The sequence below is a fragment of the Passer domesticus genome, chromosome Z (assembly GCF_036417665.1).
Source record: "Passer domesticus isolate bPasDom1 chromosome Z, bPasDom1.hap1, whole genome shotgun sequence".
Lineage (NCBI taxonomy): Eukaryota > Metazoa > Chordata > Aves > Passeriformes > Passeridae > Passer > Passer domesticus.
Window position 1 is genome coordinate 59,309,953 of NC_087512.1, and position 26,142 is coordinate 59,336,094.

Below are 26,142 nucleotides of genomic sequence, written 5' to 3' on the forward strand. Positions count from 1 at the left end.
TGTGCAGAGCAAAATGGGGTGTAAATGCCTCAGGAACCAAAGTGCAGATAAGCAGTAAACGTTCACCGTTGAAACTGTGATAAGATAAATTGCAGGATTGATAAGAATTACAATGGTTTCATCAAAACTGACGCTTTAACGGCAAATAAACATTCTAATATTTGATACACAGCAGGTCCAAAGTCTACTTACTGAATGCAGTCATCAGCTGATGGAGTTGCACTGCTACAGACAGTTTTACAACAATCACTTTGAATGCTAAGAAACAGAACCACATATAAACGAGGTGTCTTTGATTTATATTTCAAAGGTTATTATTTCTGAAGAGCCATGAGTGGGAGATATTAAGTGATGGCTTCAGATGTATCATATGACTAAGATGATACTTCTGTCGTAATAGCAACAATAAAATATCTTCAATCTGCTTTCAAAGTCAAATATGATTGAAGAAAACAATGGCAAAATGAAATGTACGTTGAAGACTGCATAGAAAAATGCCATGCCTGCAATTTATTATAATTATCTCTAAAAACAAGGAAGGAAGGGAAGAAGGAAAGGAGGGAAAGTTTTCCTTGCAGAAATAGAGAATTATATGTTTTGTGTTTGCCACTTGGATCACATTATTAATACTACTGCATGTATGAATATTCAGTTCCAGAACTAATAAAATTATTAGGAAAAATGATTTTATCAAATTTATATCATGCATTGCACAATAGCATTGATTATGATTTCTTGAATATGATTCCTTTAATTTTGTGAGTAATTTCTTGCTTTGTAGAGACTAGCTTTTGAGCTTAGTGAAAAATGCAATTTATTTATACTAATCAGACTGATAATTTTCCCAAAAGAGGTAGGCACTTGTTATGTAAATCAGGGTTAATCCACAGCACTCTTTGACCAGCCGGTGATGGAAAACAACATAAAGAACTTTCCATAAATTAATGAAAACCCAGGGAAGTTCACAAGAAATCAACCAAGGCACTGAGTAGCACACCACCAGAAGTGGCAGCAGCACCCCTGACCACTGACAGCCAACAGTGAAGAACAGTGTGACCACTAAATTGACAAGAACTTCCTATGACTGGTTGCCAGTAAATTAACAGTCAACAGTAAATTAGCACAGAGCAGAGAGAGAATGAAATTAAATCTCACCCTGATAAAAGTAAAAATCTGAAGTAAGACTAGCCAAAGCATAAACTATCATACAGAAATTACAGTAATGACAAAGAGTGTCAAAAGCTGATCCAAGTATGAACAGTTCTTCTGTGGTTCAAGATACATTTGTGTGCTTTATTGGGGTATTTTTACCACCTGGCATGAATAAAGGTGTAACTATAAAGATAATAGTGTATTTTTTAGCCACTGTGTTTTAAGGATCAGAATGAGCCATTTCTGGTAACTGAAATTTGTGGTCTGACAGAGAGGTCAGCTTTCTTCAGAAGCCTTGATTTTGCTTTAAGTATTCTCCTTTAGAAAAGCAGCTTTTAGTGATACAGTCATGTGATGATAGTTAACAAACAAAATTTTCCAAATTAAATTTAAGTTAAATTAGGATTTTTTTAGTACTGATATATACCCAGAAGCAGGTTGAGGAATGGCTAAAATGGAGTGATGAAATTACTTTTTGTTCACAAAATCCTCTTAAGATACTTTTGTTTTATATATAGAAATACCATTCCTCTAAAACAGATGATACTATCTAAATTAACTTCTCTGTGGAAAACAGGTTATACAATTACCAGGGTAGGGTTTCTCAGACATAGTTAAAATACTTGTGGGAGAAATATGATTTATATAAGCTTCAAAAATAAGTGCAATGCCGTGGTGTGCTTGTTTATCAGAACAACAATCAAAGCATGTGATGCAGTAAGCATCTTGGTTTTCTCTCTGTATGTAAAAAGGAGGCGATGAAAAGATTTGTTGATTGCCTACAGTCTGTTTTATCCTTACTCATTACTAGTAACAGAGTTAGCTCAGTGTTCAAATTTAGACGTACTGTAGTGTCGCCACAGTAAGTTGCAACACACAGAGCTAAAGCACAGATTCAGAGAAATTCTGAGTGTTTAGTGTGCAGTGAAGGTTTCCTGTGGATCAGTTCTGCAGTCCTGCATGGGATCTCATGAGGTGTAAAATGTATGAATGTATTCTGTCCTTAATGTACTAGCTTCCTGCAACTTCTCCTCAAAATATAAAAATCAATCTGTTGCGTAGGAGAACCCACCTCACACACATGCATGAACAAAACCATCTTACCAATTATGTTTTGTATATATACATACTTGATATATACCAGAAAAACTCCCTTCTTCTTCTATGGAGTAATTTCCACAGTCTTTTTGGGCAGGTTGCTTAGTTACCCCTACATTTAAATATGTTTTCCTCATATCCAGTTGAAACCTTCCCTGTTTCAACTTAAGACCACTCTCTCTCCTTCTGTCACTTCCCACTGCCTTCTCCATGACTGTCTCTTCTAAGGTGAACTACCTGGCATAACCTAGAGCAGCACTGAGGCTGGTCACACCTCACTGAACAAAAATATCCCATCAAACTTTTCCATGTGAGCTTTCTTTCAGACAGTTGCACCTGTGTTTATATGGATTTTTTTTTTTCTGACATAACACTACAAAAGAGATTATGAGCCAGACCAGCTTGCTGAGATGAAATGGTAAGAGCTTAATTGTCTTTCATCAGCAAATATCAGTAAAATAACCAGAAGTCTTTTCAGACAGTCTCTTGCAGGCTTTTTTAATATAAGCACCATGTGTGAGAACTATAAGTTGCCTGTTTGTGCAGTTTGTGCCTGTTTGTGCCTTCCTCCATAGGAAATACATTACTACCACCTTTTTCTTTGATCTTTTGCTGTGCCATTGTACTAACACTACTACCATAATTTAACCATAAATGAAATTGAGTTAAATGTTTTCTAAGTGGTCCTGTGGGTCCAATGCACAGAATTTATGTAGAATTACTATTAAATCCTCTAGAGTCCTAGTTCTTTAACTTACTTGTTCAGTGTGCTTCCAAGGTCAAACTCTTCGATTATTAGTCATTGTAATCTGGGACCCAAGAGATTTTCCTGGTCCCCCAGCACATGCTTATGAGTTGAAGAGCATGGCTCCCAATATATATGCAACAGCAGAGGTTGCTGGCACTAGGTTGAGATTTTGGGGTTTGGGTTTAGGTTAGGTTTTTTTGATGAGAACTTCTAATAAAAAAATTTCCCATACATTTAACAGAGATGGCATTTTCTGTGTTAACTAATATCCACACCTTGACTAACCTCTTTTCAATCCTTTTGGAGGGTATAGATTCCTAGCAGGCCTGTCAGCAGAAATTAACTATTGTATTCATTTCATTTTTAGTCCAGCCAGCAAGGACAAGGTCTGTGAGTCTCTGAAAAAGTACAGGAGTTCCAACTTCGCTAGAGTTGTTTATATGATAAGCACAGAAAAACATATATTGCAATGACAACAATCTTATTTTCATAGCAATTTATGACTGTTCTTACGTTGTTAAAGGTTGAAGTGAAAAGAAACGTGAGTCAAAAGCATGATGAAAGATAGTTCAATTCTCAGACTGGTGCTTTTGGAAAAAACTACTGAAACTGTGAAAGCTGTGGTTGCACTGACAACAACCTAAGTATCTGCACACTGTCCATGCTCTTTCAGAGTAAACACCTTGGTAGCTGCTGTCTTGAAAAGAAACAGAAATCCTTATGATTTACTGCATGACATCATGTGTGTGGTCTTTGGAACTCATTGCTATCTGAGCAGGACCATTTGACTTGTTTTAGCTTCCTAACCAACTTCCTGGGGGTTTTTAACAGGGGCACAAGACTATCAGAATATGATCACAAAACCCTTTTGGTGCTTCAAACAAAACTACAGTTATGGTACAAAGAGACTCACATCTACTGAGCATTATCTTTTTGAGATTCTAGATTTGGAGATGAATATAGGTGAAAGAAAGATCCATCCTTTTTGCAGCCAAGCAAGGAATTTTCTGTCCAGCAAGAATTCCTGTGAAAATGTATTGCCTGCTTAGAAATGTTGGGTTTCATTAGGTATAAGCTTCTGTTTGTAAGACATTGCTCTAACAATTTACAAGACGGGAGAAGTAAAAGACAGTTTTTGGTTCTGCTATCTGTCTCAGCCTTTGACTTCCTGAACTATCTGTTGACTTCGAACTACCTGTTCGTAGGTATTAAAATAACTTCCCTGTGTCTATGTAATTACTATGGAAGGACCCAGAGGAGTTGTTTCATCATCCATCTGCAGAGAGTTACATCAGGACACAGACCAAGTTAAGGAGATAATTGTGACACTTTATTCCCTGGGTATTTGTTTTAAAAAATAGGAGTCCACACTTGAGGCTACACAGGAGAGTGACTTCTCATGGACCTTGTATGCCAATGCCTTGTGTCTCTGCAATTTTAGAAGACAGGGCTGTGCAGCATCTTCAGCAAACAGGTTTTCTTAAAAAGTACGAAACCACTTGAACAAACAAAAAGTTGTTTGTGCAACTTTTGTGGCTAGGCCCTCAGAGACTGAACTGCCAGTGGTTACTCTGAATTTTGTATTGTCACTATAATCTGTTCTTCTTGGGGGTTTTGTACTTTTCATATCCATAGCAACTTAAATTAAAATAAATCCATTTGCTGCCCCCATTATGTTTGATGTATATCAGAGTCCTTTAACTTGTTTATAGAATGAAAGGATATTTTTGTTCTTTTTTATCGTTTGTCTCAAACGTGTTTACATCTATTTTATGGAATGTATTTACTTATATGTAACACAAAAAAATTTCATCTCAGTGAACTGCTTGAGTTGTCATGACAAATAAACAATAATCTGGAAAAGCAGGAACATGTTTTCTCAGAATAGTTTTTTAGTGGTTTTAGCACTTTTTTTTGGTAGTCTTCTGTTTAAAAAACTCACATGCAGAGCCGTATGGTTTTATAGCAGCTGTGTGAGAGTATTTCCAGTGTTTAACCAGCTGAGATTGAAATCCTGTTGAATCCTATTAACTTTTCTTATGTGTCACTTGGGACCAGATGATTCTATCATAGCATTTTGGTAATAGAAATTATCAGTTTAAGTATTATGAAGTGCTGTTGGGTATTTGCAGTCTCTTTTCAAGTATTTTCAAAATTCCTTTTGTTAGGAATTCACAAATATAATTAGATGAAATTCCTTACTATTTGTAATCCCAGTTAGTACTTCCATGCCGTGGATACCTTTAAAATTAATTGTTCTGTTTAGTACAATTGTCTTCAGAGCTCTAGAGAAAAATGTGAATTAAAAAAAAAACCAAAACAACATTGCACATGTAATTGTATTGCAGCAATTGGTAAGAGTGCAGAAGACTTCTTTCTGTATTATTTTGGTAACCCTTTCTGTTTGGTACGGGTTGATTTAACAGTGGAGTGGATTATTTTCCTTCAGCATTAATGCAACTTAAAAATTAAAGTAAGTAATCTGACTTACTGATTCTTATTGAGAAGTTCAATTACTGGATTTCTTTATAAGCACAAGACATGGTTATATTATTTGTCTTGGCTCAGACTAAAGGTCAAAATTAGCAAGTTTTAAAGAAGAACTGCAGAAGCATACAGCAGAGCCTTTGTTGTAATCAGAAATGAAAATCAGTGCTGAATTAGTGCCTATCACAGAACATCTAATTTATAGCTGTGGTATCTGTGACAGCAGAAGTGCAGTTTGCATGAGGTAAAGATTCCAAAAAGCCAGCAGGTCAGAAAAGAAGAAAATGAATAATTGTGGCTAAGGAGCAGCAGCCAAATACTATTATAAGGTAGGCCTTTAAACTCGTTTTCACTGTTATGACAACTGTGAAACTCAAGTCGGTTTTGTTATTTTTGGGGTCGTGGCTTTCCTTTGCAGCTCTGTAGGTTCAACTAAATAATTTTCAAGTACGTGTGTGTGTGTGTGTGTGTTTGTGTGTGTGCTTGTGTGTTTTTTAGCTGAAGAACTCCGGATATGAACTTACTTGTAACTTTCAGATCTCTGATGGACAGTGATGCCATCCATTATTTTGCACAGAAAGCTCTAAACCAACTCCCTGAATTTCACAGCCTGCTGTTCTCTTTCAATCTCTGTTTAAGGGTCTTTACGTCTTTGTGGTATATTTTATTCTGCACAACCAACTTTGCTGTCCTGTGAAAGCAAGTTACACTGTTGACATGAATGGGCATACAACTCCAGGATCAGCATTTTTCACACATGGCAGTGGTCTGCCAGCTGTGGGAGGAGAGATCAGCAAGTCCACACAGAACCTCATCAGTGCTATGGAAGAGGTAAGAGTGCTCTGTAGTCATTAACTTGTTTATTGAAATGCACCTAGGGATTTCAGCATTAGTTCTTAAGTGTTATACATGGGAATAAGATGCTAAATGTTATAGGTTTGATTGGGGGGACGGGAGAGCTTTTTAATTTATTTTGATAACATAAATAGTTATCTTTATCTATGTTATTCTTGGAACTTACTGTGCCCTGATAACATCCCACCTAGAGAATTTCTCCTTTCACTCTTGAGTCTTCAGTTTATTATGGAGGTTGGTTGAAGTGTCAAAAGTAGGTAATGAGAAATCAAAGTATTAGGTTAATTCTTTCAGCTTACTATAGATTTTAGATGGGTTTTAAGTAGTTAATTTCTCAGAGTTATGATGTTCAAAACTTCTGGAAATTGCAATAAAGTTAGAATAAAATTGGAATGGAATGGAATGGAATGGAATGGAATGGAATGGAATGGAATGGGAAAAGGGAAAAAAAGGGAAATGGAAAAAACAAAGGAAAAGGGAAGGGAAGGTGTCATGGGTATACCCTGCCTGGATGACAGGCACCATCTGAAGTGGATGATATAGAAATATACTTAGTGATGTTAATTGAATTATTGCTAACAAAATCCAAGCAGCATAATAAAAAAGAAAGAAAAGAAAGAAAAAAGAAAGAAAGAAAAGAAAGAAAAGAAAGGAAAGAAAGGAAAGAAAGGAAAGAAAGGAAAGAAAGGAAAGAAAGGAAAGGAAAGGAAGGAAGGAAGGAAGGAAGGAAGGAAGGAAGGAAGGAAGGAAGGAAGGAAGGAAGGAAGGAAGGAAGGAAGGAAGGAAGGAAGGAAGGAAGGAAGGAAGGAAGGAAGGAAGGAAGGAAGGAAGGAAGGAAGGAAGGAAGGAAGGAAGGAAGGAAGGAAGGAAGGAAGGAAGGAAGGAAGGAAGGAAGGAAGGAAGGAAGGAAGGAAGGAAGGAAGGAAGGAAGGAAGGAAGGAAGGAAGGAAGGAAGGAAGGAAGGAAGGGAGGAAGGAAGGGAGGAAGGAAGGGAGGAAGGGAGGAAGGAAGGGAGGAAGGGAGGGAGGGAGGGAGGGAGGAAGGGAGGGAGGGAGGGAGGGAGGGAGGGAGGGAGGGAGGGAGGGAGGGAGGGAGGGAGGGAGGGAGGGAGGGAGGGAGGGAGGGAGGGAGGGAGGGAGGGAGGGAGGGAGGGAGGGAGGGAGGGAGGGAGGAAGGGAGGAAGGGAGGAAGGGAGGAAGGGAGGAAGGAAGGAAGGAAGGAAGGAAGGAAGGAAGGAAGGAAGGAAGGAAGGAAGGAAGGAAGGAAGGAAGGAAGGAAGGAAGGAAGGAAGGAAGGAAGGAAGGAAGGAAGGAAGGAAGGAAGGAAGGAAGGAAGGAAGGAAGGAAGGAAGGAAGGAAGGAAGGAAGGAAGGAAGGAAGGAAGGAAGGAAGGAAGGAAGGAAGGAAGGAAGGAAGGAAGGAAGGAAGGAAGGAAGGAAGAGAAAGAAAACCAGCAACCTTAAAAACACCTTCCCCTCCTTCTTTCCCAGGTCTAATTCCTCTCTGAGCAGCACAGGGAAACAAGGAATGGGGCTTATGGCCAGTTCGTCAGCCATAGCTTTGGCAGCTCCTCAGGGAGGAGAGTCCTTCCCATGCTTGAACTTGGGGTCCCTCAAGCAGAAGACAGTTCTCCATGAAATTACCCAGTCCATCCCACAGGCAAGAGTCCTGCCCAGACTGCTGCAGCATGGGTTTCTCTTCCAAGGGGTGTAATCCTTCATGGACAGGCCCCAGTGTGGTCTCTGAACACCTCTCACAGCCTCCTCTCAGGCACCCCCCTGCTTTGGCATGGGGCTCCTCCATGCGTTGCAGGGGCACAGCTGCTTCCTCATGGTCTGCACCATGGACTGCAAGGGAATCCTAGCTCTTGCATCTGGAGCACCTTCTCCCTTTCCTTCTCCACTGACTCTGGTGTCTGCAGAATTGTTCATCTCACAAGTTCTCACCCTGCTCTTCCCAGCCACAGTTGCATCTGTATAATAATATTTTTTTTAATTCTTCTTCTGTTATCACAGAGGCATTACCACCATTTTTAATTGGCTTAGATGTGGCAGTGGATGCATCTTTGCAGCTGCCAGGGATTGCTCAACGAGGCATGGAATAAGTTTCCAGTAGCTTCTCACAGAAGCCACCCCAGTAGGCCCCCCTGTACCCTCCCCACTACCAAAACTTGGTCATGAAAACCCAATACAGAAGGGAAGGAAAGACAAGGGAACAGGGGAAACAGATGGATCTAGATCTAGATCTAGATGTAGACCTATATATAGATATAGTCCTAGATATAGATGTAGATATATATATATATATTTAGAGATATATATATAGATATAGATTAGATATAGATATAGATATAGATATAGATATAGAGGTACAATTAATTAAAAAGTTAAAAAAGGCTTCCTGTTTCATTATAGAAGTGACAGAATAGCTGGTTCCAAAGTCTCTTGGTCTTCAGTTCAGCTCTGGTCATAATTTCCAGATAGTTTTGATGATTACTGAGTTGTTGTGTCTCCTTAAACTCTTCAGGTGCCTGCAGACTGGGAGAGAGCATCCTTGCAGCCTGCTAGTCAAGCTAGTGCCTTTAAGCAGAGTCCACAAAATGGTAATGCTTTCCACCCTTCTGGAGGATTCAGTACCGGCTCATTAGTTGCTGATGAGGAATCACAAGAGTTTGATGACCTAATATTTGCTTTAAAGACTGGTGAGTGACTCCTCCCTTGCCCTTCAAAGTTTGCTGTATTGCTATGTTGTTTTTCATCCTAATGGTGCCACCATTCCATGAGATACAGTTAATGAGGTCTCTTAATATAATCTGATTTCTAATTATTGGTTGTCATGGGAATTTCTGCTAGGACAACCAAAGAGTGAAAGGAATCCTACCTGATAAGATGTGGCATACAGTAACCACTTACCACTCAGGTAAAGTTCAAGTGGTCTTGCTTGGTAGCAGGAGGTCACCTAAATGATCTTTAGGGAGACCACTGAGCCTTGCAAGAGACAACAGCAAGATATTTGTGGGAGTAGCAGATTAAGTGACCTGGCACACACAATTTCAGAAGCTTGTTCCCTTCAGTGAATCAAGAAAACTCAAGCTGGATGGAAGACTGGGAATGCTGATAATAAACAGCTATTTTTATTTAAATTCATAACGCTATATATCCTACTTATGGGGCCTTCAACATGTGAAAGACATGGACTGGTTCCAGAGGAGGCCATGAAGGTGCTCAGAGGGCTGGAGAGCCACTGCTATGAGGAAAGGTTGAGAGAGTTGGGGTTGTCAGCCTAGAGATTAGGATAGCTTTGAGTCCCTTCCAATACTTAAAGGGGCTACAAGACAGCTGGAGAGGGACTTTTGACAAGGGCATAGTGTGACAGGACAAGGGGGAATGGCTTTGAACTGAAAGAGGGCATGTTTAGATTAGGTATTAGGAAGAAATTCTTCCCTGTGATGGTGGGGAGGCCCTGGCACAGATTACCCATATAAGCTGTGGCTGCCCCATACCTGGCCAGGTTTAATAGGACTCTGAGCAACTTGATCTAGTGGAAGGGGCAGGGGCTTGGAAATAGATGGTCTTTATGGTCCCTTCCAACCCAAACCATTCTTTGTTTTGTGACAATCTGTTCTATACTTATTATTTTTTCTAAACATTTTGCAGACTAGTTCTACTTTGTTAACTGTTAATTTTTTTTCAAGACTTTCAAAGACTTTCAAAGACTTTTCAAGACTTTCAAAGTTAGGTGCAGAAGTTGTACTTGAAAACCTTTTTTTTAGGTATGTTAGAAGGTAGATTTTACTTTTTGACTTCTTCAACACTAAGAAGGAAATTTATAGACATATTAATAAAACATGAAACTATCCACATCTAATACTTCTATTACTACACGTTTGCTGCTTAAGTAAATCAGTTGGAATCAGTAAACTGTAGAAGACTGAGTCTTAAGGCATGAAGAGCAATCAAGGCAGCAGCTATAGCTGAAATATAACACAATTCAACACATATTCAGCACTTACTGCTGAATACAGTTAATTTTTCCTAAGTCTTCAAGCTCCATCCCTAGTTAACTTGTTTTAAGTTCTTTGAGAAAATAGGTCTAAAACCAACTTTTGATTTTCTTGCCTAAATTCTATTATTGTCTTATTTATTAAAATTTTATCATAATTTTTAATGAACATTTCATATGAATGTGATTTGAGGTAGTGACTTCAGGCCACTGTTGGAGAAAAATATTTTGGTTACTTTACTGATTTGAGTAGTGCCGGACAATTTTACACCAATGCTTATTCATGTGCCCACATGGTGTCACCAGTGGTATTACAAGAGTAAGAATCCCCATGATTTCTAATCCAAACCAGTTGTCCCATCTTGTTTCAGTCTCGTATTTGAACAAGATGACCTGAAGAGGTGGTGTGGAAGGTTAGAGCATCTTTGACCATCAAAGTAAATGTTTACCAGCTATTGTCTCAGACACAACCTCTAGCTCAACATATATCTTTTTTAAAAACAAACAAAAAACCCCACCAAAACCAAATAAAAAACCAACAAGCTTTTATGTAACTAAAAATCTTTTTTATTATTTTCATCCTGACATATTCTCCAGTTCCGGTAAGTGCATGGCCAAAGAGAGGGAGGCAGGGAATCACATGGAAGTAATAAAAAAAGAGTAGAGGTGGTGGAAATCTGGATTTTTCTCCTCTGTTTGGCAATATAGACCTATGCTGCTAAAGTATTCACTATGCTGTGGTCTAACAGGAGTTTTATGATAATAGTTAAGCTAGCAGGCACTGAAATGAGCTCATCTCCTAGTCTCTCAGCACCACATTTTTTCCTCTCTTGCGTCCTTGCTTGTGCTCACATGAAACCACAAGAAGTTAGGATAGACTTCTCCTTTGCTTCTTCTTTCCTCTCCCTTCTCTCTCCCACTCTACATGAGTTAGTCTGAGGTCCTTTCAATACCAGCCCTTGCTCAAAAAAAGTGGTCATTGGCAACTGGAAGACAAGGACCTCTTCTCTAAGCAGGCTAAAGGCTAAAGGTAGCTAACACACCTTTTTGCTGAACTGCTCTTGCCTGTAATTTGCTCTGTGAGGAGCTTCTCAAACCCTTTTAGAATAGACTTTATTTCAGAAGGCTGGGAATTCCTCATTCTGGAAGAGCAGGGAGAAGGTGCTTTTCCCCCCACATTAGCTAGTTTTATCACTGCTAATGTGGGGGGTGTTGCTTTTGGAGGAAGATTAGAAATACTATTGTTTGAACTTTACCTTTGATAAACTGAAACAGAACCTTCCATTATCTGTGTTCCCTAAAACTGTCAATCTATACTAAAACTTACTGTAGTGGTGCTAAAATGTTAACTCCCACTCTGAGGGCTGACTGAGGATCAGCACTGATTAGCAAAAGAATATGTAAAAATGTTTTTATGCCCCTTTGTGCTTCATCTGTTCTGTCTGCTTATGTTGTTCTGAGCTGTCTGAAGCTGACTTTAACTTATGCTCGCAGGGAATAATTTTGTGGCCACAAGGTTTAACCTGGCAGCCAGGATCATTGGGAATGAGTATAATCATAGCAAAGCTAAAATTTCATTCCTGTCCTTCTGTCACTCTCAGTTGTAGAAAAGAAGACAGGTTAAAAAAAAAAATCAACCAATCCTCCACAGAAAAACTTGGTTGTTTAACCTGTCAGTGTTTAGTAATTTGCAGTGTGCAGTGCAGCCCCATAAATACTTATGCTGGCACACTCAGCCTTGTTGCTAAAGGAATGTGTCACAGAACTGTGCACTTAGCTTTTGGTTCCACAGTCATTAATTCTGGGTGTAATTACAGATTAACCTGAAATACAGGCTGGTTCAGATGGAGGCATACAGCTGCAGTTCTAGCAAATCAGGTGGATAGCAGTGTGCTGTTTCTTAGCTACCTGTTATGCTAGCTTTGTACAAGCATCACATGGTGATCGGGTTTTTCTGTTTTGTGTGAGAAATCCAGTGGGCTTTTTATATCATTCAGCCATTGTATTTGAATGTCTTACCAAGTAATTCCTTCTTTCCTTCGAATATGTTCATGTCCATACAAAAATACACAGCTGGGATTTACTCTGCTTGCTACATTGTGTCATTTCTTCTATTTTGGAGATCTTTTGGAAGACAGGCCAGCTCCAAGGTGGCTTATGTGAAGAAAATAATAAAAAAATTATGGTAGGAAAAATAATTTAGAGAGATGTCCTGCTCATTGACATGTGCTAAAAGCTTTTTTAAAAATGTTTATTAAATTGTATTTATTTATTGTTTTTCATTTATGGCTCTTATAATTATTCAAACAACTTCTATTGAGAAAATTAGTTATTTGTGAATTAAGTTTTGTTGATTTTACTAATAACTTTAAAAGTGTGCAGTTTTGGACTTGATCTCATTTTCCTTCTGATTTCTTGTGCAAGGTTTATATTGATAGTCAGTTTAGTAAGACCTTTGCCTTCCAGATTGTGACAGAGTCATATGTTATTGTAATTGGGGATAAAGACCAAGATACCAGAATTCCCTAAGGACTTGTACTCTGGTGGAGAAGCATTAAAGCATGAATAAGTGCATGATAGCCTTACTGATTTCTGAACTTCTATCTATATCTTACAAATACTCTTGTCCTCTCTCTTTCTGTGATGCACCAAACCAAAATGATGGAATGAAATGTGAAACCAAAACACAGCAAAGCCTTTGAAGGAGGCCCAAACTCCTCTAGAGGTGATGGGTAACCCACCATGGTAGTATTCAGATACATATTAAGCAGAATACTGCTACATTCATACCTCAGTGGTTTTTTAATCTTAATAGAGGCAATTGTGATAAATATTACAGAAATATTCTGGTATTTATTTAATATGATGCAAATATTCTAATGATTCCCTGATTTGGAAAATTCCTGGAATAATCTAAGTTAAAAACCCCACACAAATACAGCTGTTACAGTAAAAATGTTACATAAAATGATTCATGATTTTCAATTTAATACAGCTAGGGTTCCAAAGTCAGCATTTTATAAACCTTGGTAACCCTACTGAAGGTACCTGGTTTGAGAATAAAGCATCTCATGTGTCCATCCTGAACCTGAGGAAACATTTGAAATTTCAATTCTAGAAGGTGTTCAGTACAGCATCCTGGAGACTCTCTATTACAGGGCATATAAATTGTAGGTGGCAAAGTTCCTGCCTTGTCAATCTACATAATGTCTGTTTTAAAGAGCTCACTTCAAAGAAAAAAATAAAGGAGGGAAAGTTTGCATACTCATTCAGTTTCTCATCTGTGGTTGTCACACATATTTTATCTGATGGCTATTGAATATGACTGCACAATACCCAGTACACATTTTTAGTTCAATATGAACTTCATTTATAGAAGCTGGATGTCTGTTGGTGTAATTTCTGTGAAGATAAAACCCTGAAAGAAGAATTAAACTTGGTTTGTGTAGCTTCATATACATCCCACACATATAATAAAATCATGATTGATGAAGCAAGATATAAGTGCTTGAGAGATAGAAAGTTTTCCCAGTGATATGAGTACAATACTTAAAAAACAAACTCTCTCCCTTAAAATGTTTTAGTGAAAGTCTGAGCTATCTCTGAGAAAGCAGAAGATAACAGCTGGTGTTTCAGGGCACATAGGGATGCACTGGTATAGCCCTTCACCAGCAGATGTCAGTGGAGGAACCTCTCTGGGTTTGAAGCCTGAGCTGAGACTTTTCAGTTTACAGCTAGTCCTTGCATACAAAAAGAAAAGAAAGAAAGAAAGGCTTTGTTTTCTTGCTTATTTTTCTTCACAAACTGGGGAAAAGTAATACTCCCTGCTACATACCTACCATCCAACTCTAGGATCTCTAGAAGAGTGCATGCTTTTTGGGATCTGATTTTGAGGTTAAATTCCACTCTAATCTGAGAACACAGTGGACCAATGAACTCTGTGAAATTCAATTGTGTAAACAGTCATACCCTTTCCAGCCTGCCGACTGTTTGGTAAGCTGGTATCCTGGTTACATTTCAGTTCTTGTTCCTAAAAAGGATCAACTCCAACACAGTCTGTCTTTGCAGCATCAGCAGAGCAAGGCCCTTGTAAACCTAAAGTATCCAGTTTCAGTCTCTGACTTACCGAGTTCCTTATAAGAACCTATGTAACAAAAAAGATCTTCTCTGACTTTGCACAGAGCATGGACAAAACTTGCACATATGTGACATTTAAGAATATACATAAGAATGTACATAGCATTAGACCAATAGCTGATCTTTTCAGTGCCCAGCAAAAGATTGTTAAAGAAACCCTGTGCTAATTTGCCACATTACCAGTATAGCCACAGGTAAGACAAATATTTTTCTAACACCAACACTCAGTGTTCACCTTGAAATCTGAGCCCAGGGTGATCATATGTGTGATTGCAAATGGTTTTAATTAGTGTGTATGGGGTGAGGGGTTCAGTTTTTGAAATTCATACTTTTTTCAGACTGTCTAAATGTCTTGAATGAATTTGACTATTCTTGTTATACTACATAAGAAGTACTGTGTTCTTTCCTCATTTGAAGTATTTTATTTACTTCATGGTCTTTACTTAATCGTCCATCCCCATGTGGTAAATACAGCAGTCTGATTCATCTTCCCTATAACAGTCAGGTTTGTTTTTTAAAATAATCAAATATCAAACAATCAAAATAACTTGTTTAAACAATTGCTGTTTAAACAGCACCTTTTGGATATTAGGATCTAGCTTATTAAAAGGTTGAATGTGCAAACAAATTTACATTAACTTCAATTCATTTATAAACAAGTATTTTAATAATTCAGATCCTAATCTTGACTTTGTTATTGTATCTCTGTATCATGATGGATTTTTACTCCTATCATACTCTGGCAGTAGTTGTTATTTTCTCAAGAGCTTGGATCATGCAGACATAAGGACTCAGTAGTGTCAGTGAACACACGTTCTGTCCATGACCCAAACACTAAAACCAGGTGTAAAAAGGATCATGGTGCAGCTTATCCACTTTTCCCTGGATCATAGGCCATGGATCCAAGTTTGACCCCTACCAGGACTTCGTCCAGACCTCTATGGGAAAACTTGGCTAGTCCTACAAGACCTTCTGTGCAGGTTCTCTGGACCATACTCCATATTCAAGATTGCAGCCTGACTTCCCACAGCAAAGCAGCAGCTCACTGCTGTCCGCTTTACAGTACTTCTTTTCTGCCTGGGGGGTGGTGGGTGGAAGGGTGCTAAGAGAAACCTTTGTCAAAGTGGAACAACAGAGAGCATAGAAAAAGGTGAAGAAACAAAAAAAAATTAACTACTCTTTTCTTTTGTCGAACAAACCAAAAACTGAAATGTCAGCTGAGATAGAAATAAGAGATGCGCTGTATACCTGATAGAAACTCTGGAAAATATTTTACAGTATGAAATGCAAGTCACTGCCTCTCCCAGCATACCTTGTTCAGGGCTGTTTTGAGCCAGATGTCATTCCTTTGTAACTGCCTTGAACTGCATGTAGTTACAGATCTGCTTCTGCCCAAAACAAATTAATTCCCCAATAATTTGTAAGTGACATCGCTGCAGGATCATACTTGAAAGTGATTTGTATTGATATCCTCATGCCTCATTATACTGACATGCAGTTCTCAACAAATTTAAAACCTAGACACCCTCAGCCCTCAAAACTTGTGTTGTGTAGAATTTGTTCTATAGCTCAAGGAGAGGAGTTGAAAAAGTACTGAAGTTTATAGTTTCAACAGATCTTTTGTGACAAAATGGTCTGGATAAAATTTGTATTTCATAAAAACTAGTGCAGGATTATGAATCTTCAGGTTAATCAACTCAAACCTCCCCCACAATAAAAGCCCAAATTAAATCCCCATCAAACAAATGGAAAGCAGAAAGCTAGCAGAAGTCCTATGACAAAAGAATGGAGAAGGTAGCCTCCCAAAGTCTCTTCTAGACATGTTTTGGAGGTTCCCTTGGACCAAATTCTCGTATTGTCTTCTGGCAGAAGTAAAACTTAATGCAACAATTTATGTCAAATATGGGTTTAAAGAATATTTGGTCAGCATGTTTTCTCATGTTGAAATTACTGTTCTATTAAGACAGGTGGAATTATTGTTTAACTTTGAAGTTGTATCATTAAAAATCATTTATTTATGAGGAATTCCTTGGAAATATCAGATGCTAACAGCCGCTCATGAACCCAGTCCAAGCCAGGCTTCAATTTATGCTTTTCTGATTTCAAGGCAACCGCTAAATATCTGTTTAGTACCACTTACTGGGACAAATAAAGTGAATGACAGTGGAATTATGAAAACGCATATCTAGATGGTACAAAGCTATGTCAGCTGGTGTTATAATCCATTAATACAGAATGGTAGACTAGTATGAGAAAACTTGCCACATGGTTGCAGGGTAGGGAAACATTTCAATAGTCAGAATAAAACAGAGTGGAACAGAATATTCCTAATTTTGTGTCAAAATTTCATTCTCACTGATACTTTTTTTATCTCTATTTCAGGTGCAGGTCTCAGTGTCAGTGATAACGAGTCTTGTCATGGCAGCCAGGATGGTGGCAGCATGGCTAACTCCCAGATCGTAGAGCTTAGAAGAATACCCATAGCTGACACTCACCTCTAACTCCACAGCTTGCTTGGGTTTTTGTTGTTGTTGTGGTTTTTTATTCAAGCCTCAGTATTTTTATATTTGTACTTCCTTTTGCACTAAAACACTATATGAAACTGTAGTAGAATGCTCTTACCTTTACTGAATGTTTAACAAGGAATGTTTGCTTGAGGTTTGGGATATCAGAAAAAAAACTGTGAATGTTTTATAGTGGGTGAGCATCAATAGATACTATGGCAATTGGCCTAGATTTGTATCTTGTAAGTAAATGGTACATTTCATAAACTGTAGCTTTTTTAAAATTAACCTGTACATTAAGACTGACTAATAAAGCAATAGAGTCTGTTTGATACAAACCAGTCTGTTATTTCTCCTTACTGTTTATGAAGATGAAAGGTGATGTAGACACCTTGTTGAATAGGAAAGCATTCTAGTAGCACAGTTTTTTAAGTTTCCTAAGCTGTGCTCTTCTCACTGTTTTTGTGAGTACCCAAATCTGAGAACAAATTCAAATAAAGACACAATCCTTGACCCAAAGATCTTGAAATTTAAATTGTGACATGATAAATATGTGATGATCTGAAATACACTGAGGGCAGAGCAGATGAAGAACAAGAATGAAACCACTGGCCGCTGTGTGCTTTTAGCTTCTTTACCTTGCTGGTTTCATAATATTAAGCTCTCACTCTTCACAGGCAAAAATAGGAGGAATTCCAAAGAGTTGAATTTGATCTCCATGTAGATAGTCCTGTTCTGATTGAAGGGTTCAAGTATTGCATTTCAGAGTTAGATCAGTAATCTGGGACCATAAATGAGCAAGAAAAGTTTCCCCCTTGGAAGAAAAAAATAGCGGAGGAAGTATTTCAGAACTGAGAGGGGGAGGCAGGCTGATATTGCAGAAATCATTAACTCTGCTTGTGCACAGACAGTCTGGAAGAAAAACACATTAAAGCAGGAGGCCAAGGGAATTTTCCTCTGAACATTTCTCAGTGTAGTATAGATGTACAGTAAATGAGAATGTAAGTCTTTAATACATTCCTGAGGAACTTGCTAAATGCTTTACACTGGGTAAGGGCTGAGAAACAACCTCTCCCTTTAAAATAAAACATTTCTTATAGAAATCTTTCCATTAATTTTTCTAGAATTATATGCAAATTTTGCTGTATTGAATTAGCTGTTGAGCTTAAAAAAAGCCAAAACCAACAAAATAAACAAATCCCACTTCTGCGTCACAGTTCTATAATAGATAATATGACTGCACAGCTTATAGTCATCACCTGTACCCAAAACAAGACACCAAATTTAAGGTCAAATACTGCAAAAGCCTTGACAGACACAGGAAACTATTTTTAGTCAGGAAAGCTCTTAAACAAGTGCTTTTGAAGTGTATTTTGAATTGGTAAAAAAGAATATGTCTGTATGTAACTAGTATATGATCTGCTGTATTGAGTCTAAAATTTCTGACTCACAGGAATTTTGTTGTCTTTTTATACTGGTCATGGTATAGAGGAAACAAAGCCAAGTTCTTTTTTATAGATGTCAAAAGTTAGTGTGAGTTAGAAGGTGGGAGTGGGGGACAGTAGATGAGCCTTTCCCTGCTGCGGGCAATGGGCAGGAAGGGCAGGAAGACCCTGAGCAGAAGGGGGTTAAAATTGAGTGCAGTATATCACAATACATACATAGATGCATACAGATGTATAAAGTGGGAAAGTTTATGCAAAAGTGAGCCATCAAAGCAAATTTTGTAATTCACTTTTTTGCCCAAAGTACACCTGACGAAAAGGGACTTTCTGAGCACTTGAGTGAAATGCAAGTATCATTGAAGTATGTATGTCTGGAGTTAACATTAGTTTTGGATATTTTGCAATATTTTGCACTCTTCTTATTTTCCTCACAATAAACCTGTTTCATTCTTCCTGAATAAACTGAGATGAAGTAAACCTTATGAGTGCTGATCCTTCTCCACTGAAGGCTGATCTACCCACTAAAGGCTTAATGTGAAACCTGGCCCTACAGAGCTATTGCAACACTTGCTCAGTTATGGGCAAGTCAGCACTGTAACAGATGTTTCATTACTCACACTACATGCTACTACATGCCCTGAGAAAGCTTATAAAGAGGATGCTTGTTTGATTTGATTCATCACCATAAATGTTAATACTTTATGTCACTTCAGCTTGTTGCACAACTGGTCTGCTTAGGGATTTACTGTAAATGCATCAGCATTTTCAGAGCAGATCAGCAGTAGAATGGCATCAGTAGGATGGCATCTGCTGCCGGCATTTTCTGAACTTTACATCTCTAGATAGTATTCACATGGTTTAAGGTCGTGAGATGAATTTTGTAATTGTTCTTAAACTGATCTTTTGTTAGCAGAAAATGTTGTGTATGTAGGAGATTTAGTGGTTTAATAAAACGAGTCTCTCTCAGCCCCCTTTTGCTGTTATTTTGACAGGCAAAGACAGAGCCAGGAGAAGGGCATCTCTGTGCTCTGAGTCAGGTGTACCCAGCAGCCACACCTGGCCAGGACCAGTATCTTTACTCTTGGCGTAACTCAACCCAACCAGACTGAATACCTCATGTGGTTCCTTAATCTGATTAATTATTTAAAATATAATTGAGAGTGTAAACATTTCTTTTTTTCTATGAGATTAAATAGTCTGCGGCTAGGTATCTTTCAAGCCAAGCATTACCGCACAGTCTGCCCTGCTGAATGACTCATACAAGCCTTTACTTTGCGCCTCTGTAGGGAAAAACACTTGCTGCCTCTTCTGTTTTCTTATAAAAATAGATAATTTTTCTCCAATAAGCCATTTTATGTGTTTTGAAGTGTAGAAGGAGCTGTAGTTAATATTTACTATATTTAATATTAATACTTAATATAGTATTTAATAAAGACTTTTACACAATATTTAATTGAATGTATCTATAATATATTTCAAATATTTAATAATATATTATGGTCTATGCAATACTGAAATGTTATATAATTGTTTATAATTTATTATATTTCTTATATATTATACTGCTATAATTTAATATTTTATGATAATAGTTAATATATAACATTTTACAGTTCACTGTGTGGAGAGCCCGTTTCCAGACAAATTTCACTTTAAACTGCTTATGTATATATGTAGATCAGACGGATGAAAAGACGTATTTCAAGAGTTTGTTACTGCTCACATGCTAATATAATTCACCTCTTTTGAAAGATGCCTGAATGTATTCATATTCAAATGCATAACGGGTGAAAAATACTAAGTTCAACAGACATCTTTTAGGTGATGTTTTAGAGAAAGCCACTGGTTTCACCTTCCTTGCTGTATAGCAAAAATAAAGCTCCATGTCAGTGACTTGAACAGAACTATTCAGATTACTATTTTTTTTAGAACCCAGCTGAGGGCCCCAATATACTCTTGTACTTTCTCTACCATGCAAATGATAGCTCTCCAGTATTCTACACTAAAGTTATCCTGCTGAGGACTCCACAGTGAGGGCTTTGATCTGCTAAAGGGTTAGATTCTGTTGGGAGCTTTACAGCAATAAAATGCCTATGTGCTCAACATAAAATTATGTTAAATTGATTGATTATCTCAGGATCATGGTTAGACTAGAAAATTGCTTAAATACTGGCACATCCAGCTGTCAGATGCATTTCACTATAGCTTGGTTTATGCTCTGGCCTTTGGGCTACTATTGTAGATTCTGTTTCACCAGCACTAGTGTAAGAAATCATGAGAAATCAGAATGTATTTCAAGTTTGCTGACAGTAAAATTTGCTCCTGTGTTACTTCGACTGACAGTAACATGTATGAAAGTAGCATGCAAGTTTGGGCTTATTTGTTCAATATGTTATTCTGTTAATTCTCACAGAAAAACATTCAAGAAGAATTTCCACTTCTAATGTCCTGATTCAGAATCATCTTTTCTGCAATAAATACGTTGTAATAATTACAGTGTAACACTCTGGTACACAATAAATAAATGGAAATAATTGCAATGTAATACTCAAGCATTGATCTAATACCTGAGACTAGTAATATACTGAAACTGAGAAAACATTTTGTGTAAATCACCCTAAAAGTTAGGCCAAAAACCCTAAGAATGGTTTTGCTTGATTGGTTTTAATCAAGTCAAAGTTGTGTTCATGATACAGCATTTTTACAAGAACAGATTTGAAGGAAAATACATATTCCTGTGTCCTCATAACAATGTCCAGGGTAAAAACAGAAGGGTTTTTACTGAAGCAGTTTTTCCCCAACTCAGCAGGTAGGCTTTGAAGACAGTGTGTTCATGCTTGTGCTATAGCACCACTGATCTGAGCACACAGTGATTTTGTCCAGTGAAACTCTAACTTCCAAAAGCTGTCATTGTCAGTGTGCCTTTACTCTTCATGAACAAGTACATGTCACCATGTGCAGAGAAACGAATAATTGTAGGATACAATGATATATATGTATGAGATATATATATATATATATATATGTATAGATATACAGATATATAGAGGATATATATATAGATATATAGATATGGATGTGGATATATATATAGATATAGCTAGATATAGATGTAGATATAAATATAGATGTAGATGTAGATATACACATAGATATAGATGGCTAAATGGATAATACAAATAAATTCTGTTTCAATCTGGGACCTAAAACATTGTGGTTATGAAACATGTATGTGGTTTCTCTGGAAACTTCTTGGCTCCTGCTTTGCAATTCCTGAACCAAAGTTAAGCTTGGGATTTCCTAGTTACTTAACTGGAAAAGAGTCAGGCATGGGATATCGAGCTGTTAAAAGGGGAGCAAAGGAAGTGGATGCACAAAGTCTCCATTTGATCTTAGCCTCACATAGCCCACAAGCTATGTGATGGATGTACTGCCCAACCTACAGCCTGTTTGTGCTTTGGGTCTGTCTGTTCCCCATGATAGGGAAGAAGAGAAACAAAGATTTACCATCTGGCAAGAACCAGATGAATGGATTCCTGCTTGATGTGTACCCAGGAACATAATTCTATTTGGTTTGAGAGAACAGCATGTCCTGGAGACTGGGACAGGGCAAGAGGAAAAGAATGGCCAAACACTGACCTCTCTCCAAATTATTGATGAATCTTGACAAAGGGAGGTAGTGAGTTGTTACTCCTTGTGTATGTGCAAGAGGATGACACCACTAGCTCCCCTCCTCTGCTGTGGCACACAAGCAGCATCTGCACTAGCTACTCAAACAGGACTTGGTCTCTACTGTTTCAGAGCCTAAATGAGCACTGTTTAAGTCTGTTCTCCACATCACAGATACTTTTTGCTCCTTTTAGCAGAAATCTAAAAATAACCCATAACTAACTTCTGCTGAAGAAGTGACCTTCCTCTCTGATCTCCTGCATGCCCACATTACTTCTCAAAGAGACCCGTTATTCACTTATTCCCTCCAGACCATTGTGAGGACATAATGCCAATTAAGAATCTTCTATGTTTCTGTCTTCTAAGAAGTAAAAGGTTTCCTTCTATTTTTTTATTGTTCTGCAGTTACCATGTTTTGTACCTTCAGTTGGTTAAGGTCCTAAGGAGTTGTGTCCTACTCCTCCAGCAAAATACACTTGAGAGCATCCTATGTGCCTATTGGCAATTCAGGTGGCAAAACCAGTTCACTGGTTGATGTGGCTCCACCCACGTGGATCCTGTGCCCAGCTGTTGTCTGTTGTACATTTAATAAATTCCATTCTAACTGGGACTTCCTGCAAGTTTTGAAGCGTGCATGGTCAGTTGTGGAGCCATAATGATTGCAGCTGAGAAACATAAGCAAAAAGGATAAACTTCTGAGTGCTTCTTTGTCTTCCTTTTTTGTTTTTAATCACCCACTTGCTTCCTACTGTTTCTACAATGTGATGCTCTGCCTTCTGATGCAGCAGTGTGTAACAACCCAGAGTACTTAAGGCAAGTGCTGTGATCCTTCTCTGAGGGTTGTTTTTGCATCTTGAGAGTCAGACTTTGTAAGAATGATTTTATTTTGCAGTGCTAATGGGCTTTTTAGAGTTAAGAGTGTATTACTCATTAAATTCATTGCTGGCAGAAGACCACTTGCACATTGGAAGGCCTCTAACCCTAATCGTTAAAGAACTAAGCATTAGGATTAGAATACCTCACATCCTGATTTTTAGTGTACTAAGGATTAAGATAAAGTCTGACCTATGACAGTCATGTGGACCCCTGCTGTGTCACCAGCAAGGAAACAACTTGCCTACATTAAAAATTATGCAGAGTGCAGAGCAAGAACGAGCCAGGCAAATGTCAGGCAGCTACTAACAAGCCTTTTGACTTGTAATGGAATGGTCCATTACAAGCACTGGGTGATTAATATTAAAGATAATCCTTGAAGCTAGTAAAAGAATCCTACATAGCCTCAGGAGATGGACAGCTAAATCCTCGGAGCCAGTATACACACTTGTGCCAGCTGACCATGGGGATATAGACGTTGTTTTTGAAACGAGCATGCTTTAAAGGAGAAAGTAAATGGAAAAACTTGCTCTTCTAACCCAGAAAAGAACCTTGAATATTCATGAAAACAATGTTTTGTTCAGAGGAAACAGAAGTTAAGGTTTTCTCCTCATAAGATTGAGGCTAGCATGATTAGAAATGTGAAACTGTAAATTCGCAAAAAAAGAGAATGTACATTTTGTATATATATTTATACCCTCAGAAATGCTGTTAGAATTATTTTTTTTGCAGAAGTACTACATGACAAAAAGTAGTGTTTTACATATCATATGAGGTAAGTTAACGCCTAGATCACAAGACTCATAGAGCCTCTATACCACAAGTGGTCAGAATTCATTACCTCTAATTTAACTGCTTTTTATTTTAATCTGAACTCTACCTTACTAAAAAGGAAATTCTTACACTGAAACTAATTAAAGTCCTTTTTTCCCTTTTTGTCTTATACAAGTATTGTATTTGTCTTTCGACTTTTGTATTAGTGGTGGCAGTATATGTTGTGCACAAAATTAAGTCCGTAATTTCTAGCTTTCCTGGGAGAAAGGGAAATAAAGGCATAATTAGTTCCTTGTACCAGACAGAGACAGCTTCTCTATTGTGAGAAGCTCAGTATTTTATGAATTAAGTAAATAAATAAATAAACCTCTAAAGAAGTAATGCTTCTTGGATTTTGGAGGGGAGATTTGAAATGCCTGTCTACTTTTCTACAGAAAGAATATAGAAAGCAGGAAAGGATAGGGGATATTTAATCCCATTAAGTGTGAAAAAGGCAAAGAAGCATGCCTTCCTATTAAGATCCATTCTGGCCCAAAACTGGATACACGGAAAGCAAATTCATGACAGTGGGAGTCATTGTCTTAGCTTGACTATTAACAGCTGTAAGATTATTCCTGTGGTGACTGTTTTCATTTGTTCTGGCATGGTACAGTCAGCAGTGTACCCAGTGTACCCAGCAAGCTTTACTGCTTCTTAAGGTCAGATCCTGATCTAACAGCTTCTCGGACAATAGTTTTAAACATCAGATTTCACTGACAGGAATTTATACTTTGTATGCAGGCATTAAACTGGTTTTAACGGAGTTATGCTGTGAATATAAATGTTATTTTTGGCTTTCAGGTGGAAAAACTGTATCTCCAGGTTTCCCATAATGATCTGGGAGACAACATTCCTCAATTCAGAGTGGAACTGGGGTCTTTACAATCCCAGGTAATGTGATGGGTTATGATCGTCAGTTTTAGAAAGACTGCACTCCATTGTGACTCTGTGTTTAAATTGATAGATCATGTTCATCCATCTGCCCACCACCTGCTTCCAAACACAAAAACCCAGAACAGCAGGACAGTTTGGGTTGAAAAGGACCTTAAAATCATCTCATTTCAATGTCCCTGTCATAGGCAGGGAGGGACACCTCCCACTAGACCCAAGTTTTTCAAAGTTCCATCCAGCCTGTCCTTGGAGACTTCCAGAGATGGGTCAAGCACAGGTACTCTAAGCAATTTGTGCCAATGCCTCACCACCCCCACAGGGAAGAATTTCTTTCTAGTATGCAATCTCAATCTACATTTCTTCATCTTAAAGACATTCCCCCTTCTTGTTATTACATACTCTTGTCAAAAGTGGCTCTTATGGGATATGACACCTGGCATCTGTCCCTCCCACAGAGGAGAGTGGAAGATGCTGATGAGCAGAGGTGTCACCTGCACTGACAACCAAGATGTGGATAGCAGATACTGCTCACTTGCAGCCCTTGAGTTGTACCACAAGAGCTTTAGGCACTATTTGTCCTCCTGCCATGCTATGCAGTGTTCTAGCATCAGTGCACATAGTGCATGCCTGGGTCTTGGCTTTTCCCTACAGAAAGTAAAGTGTATCTGAAAACACCACTCTTCTTTCTGACTAGATCTTTATTATCATGAGGATCACCATCCACACCCTACATACACTAGATATGCATATAGCACCAGTCCCCCCCCCAGGAGGTATCTGTGTACAGCAGAGATAAAATGGGTTTTGTTTCTGCAGCTTCCTTTGCCCAGATTCTTGCTTTCCCCTACCCATGTGGCCACAGTGACAGCTTTGGGCAATGCTCAGGTGACAACTTGGAACTTCTCTCTCTGACAGCCCTCATGCATGTTTATTTTAGCTCTATCATGCTGTAGGGATGATCTTCTTCCAGAGGACTATTGCTGCCATACAGTTTGCAGGACTGGGTGGCACAGAGTTAAAAACATTGCACTTGCCCCACACTTCAGGTTTCTTGAGGCAGTAGAGCTTGAAGAAGTAATTACACCTGATCCAATCCTGCTTTATAGCTTCAGTGTGTGCAGTCTTATGGATCATGAAAGCTCCAGCTATGTTCTGTAAGAAAATCTGGTGGTTGGCTGGACCCCCAGGGCCTACATATGAACGTATATTAGGAGATTTGGAATCTGGGTTGGCATAAACTGAGAGAGGGGACACAGGAAACTCCTGATCAGGGCTCTTGTGGTCCAGCAGACAATGAAGGGAGATTGCCTTTTTGGTGTCTGAGGATCTTTTCAGGTCTTAGCTTTAGCCCATAGGATACCTCAGTGACTTGCATTACATGGAGTACCTGTGCTCACAGCAGCCCAACTCCCAGCCCAAGACCAAAAAAACTTGCCTTGTCTTCCCTGTAAGCACCACCTGAATAGTAT

General features: G+C 38.3%; 1 protein-coding gene across 4 annotated transcripts in view; it reads left to right on the top strand.

The window, feature by feature from the left end:
• The window catches only part of ADGRV1 (adhesion G protein-coupled receptor V1), a 283,830-nt gene extending 266,745 nt beyond the window's left edge, over positions 1-17,085 (top strand). For all 4 annotated transcript variants that reach the window (XM_064402834.1, XM_064402835.1, XM_064402836.1 and 1 more), the window contains 3 exons: positions 6,125-6,316; positions 8,866-9,040; positions 16,861-17,085. In XM_064402834.1, coding sequence (XP_064258904.1) covers positions 6,125-6,316; positions 8,866-9,040; positions 16,861-16,979 — 486 coding nt within the window. In that variant the 3' untranslated portion in view covers positions 16,980-17,085. The remainder of the gene's footprint in view (positions 1-6,124; positions 6,317-8,865; positions 9,041-16,860) is intronic.
• Positions 17,086-26,142: the final 9,057 nt, after the last annotated feature.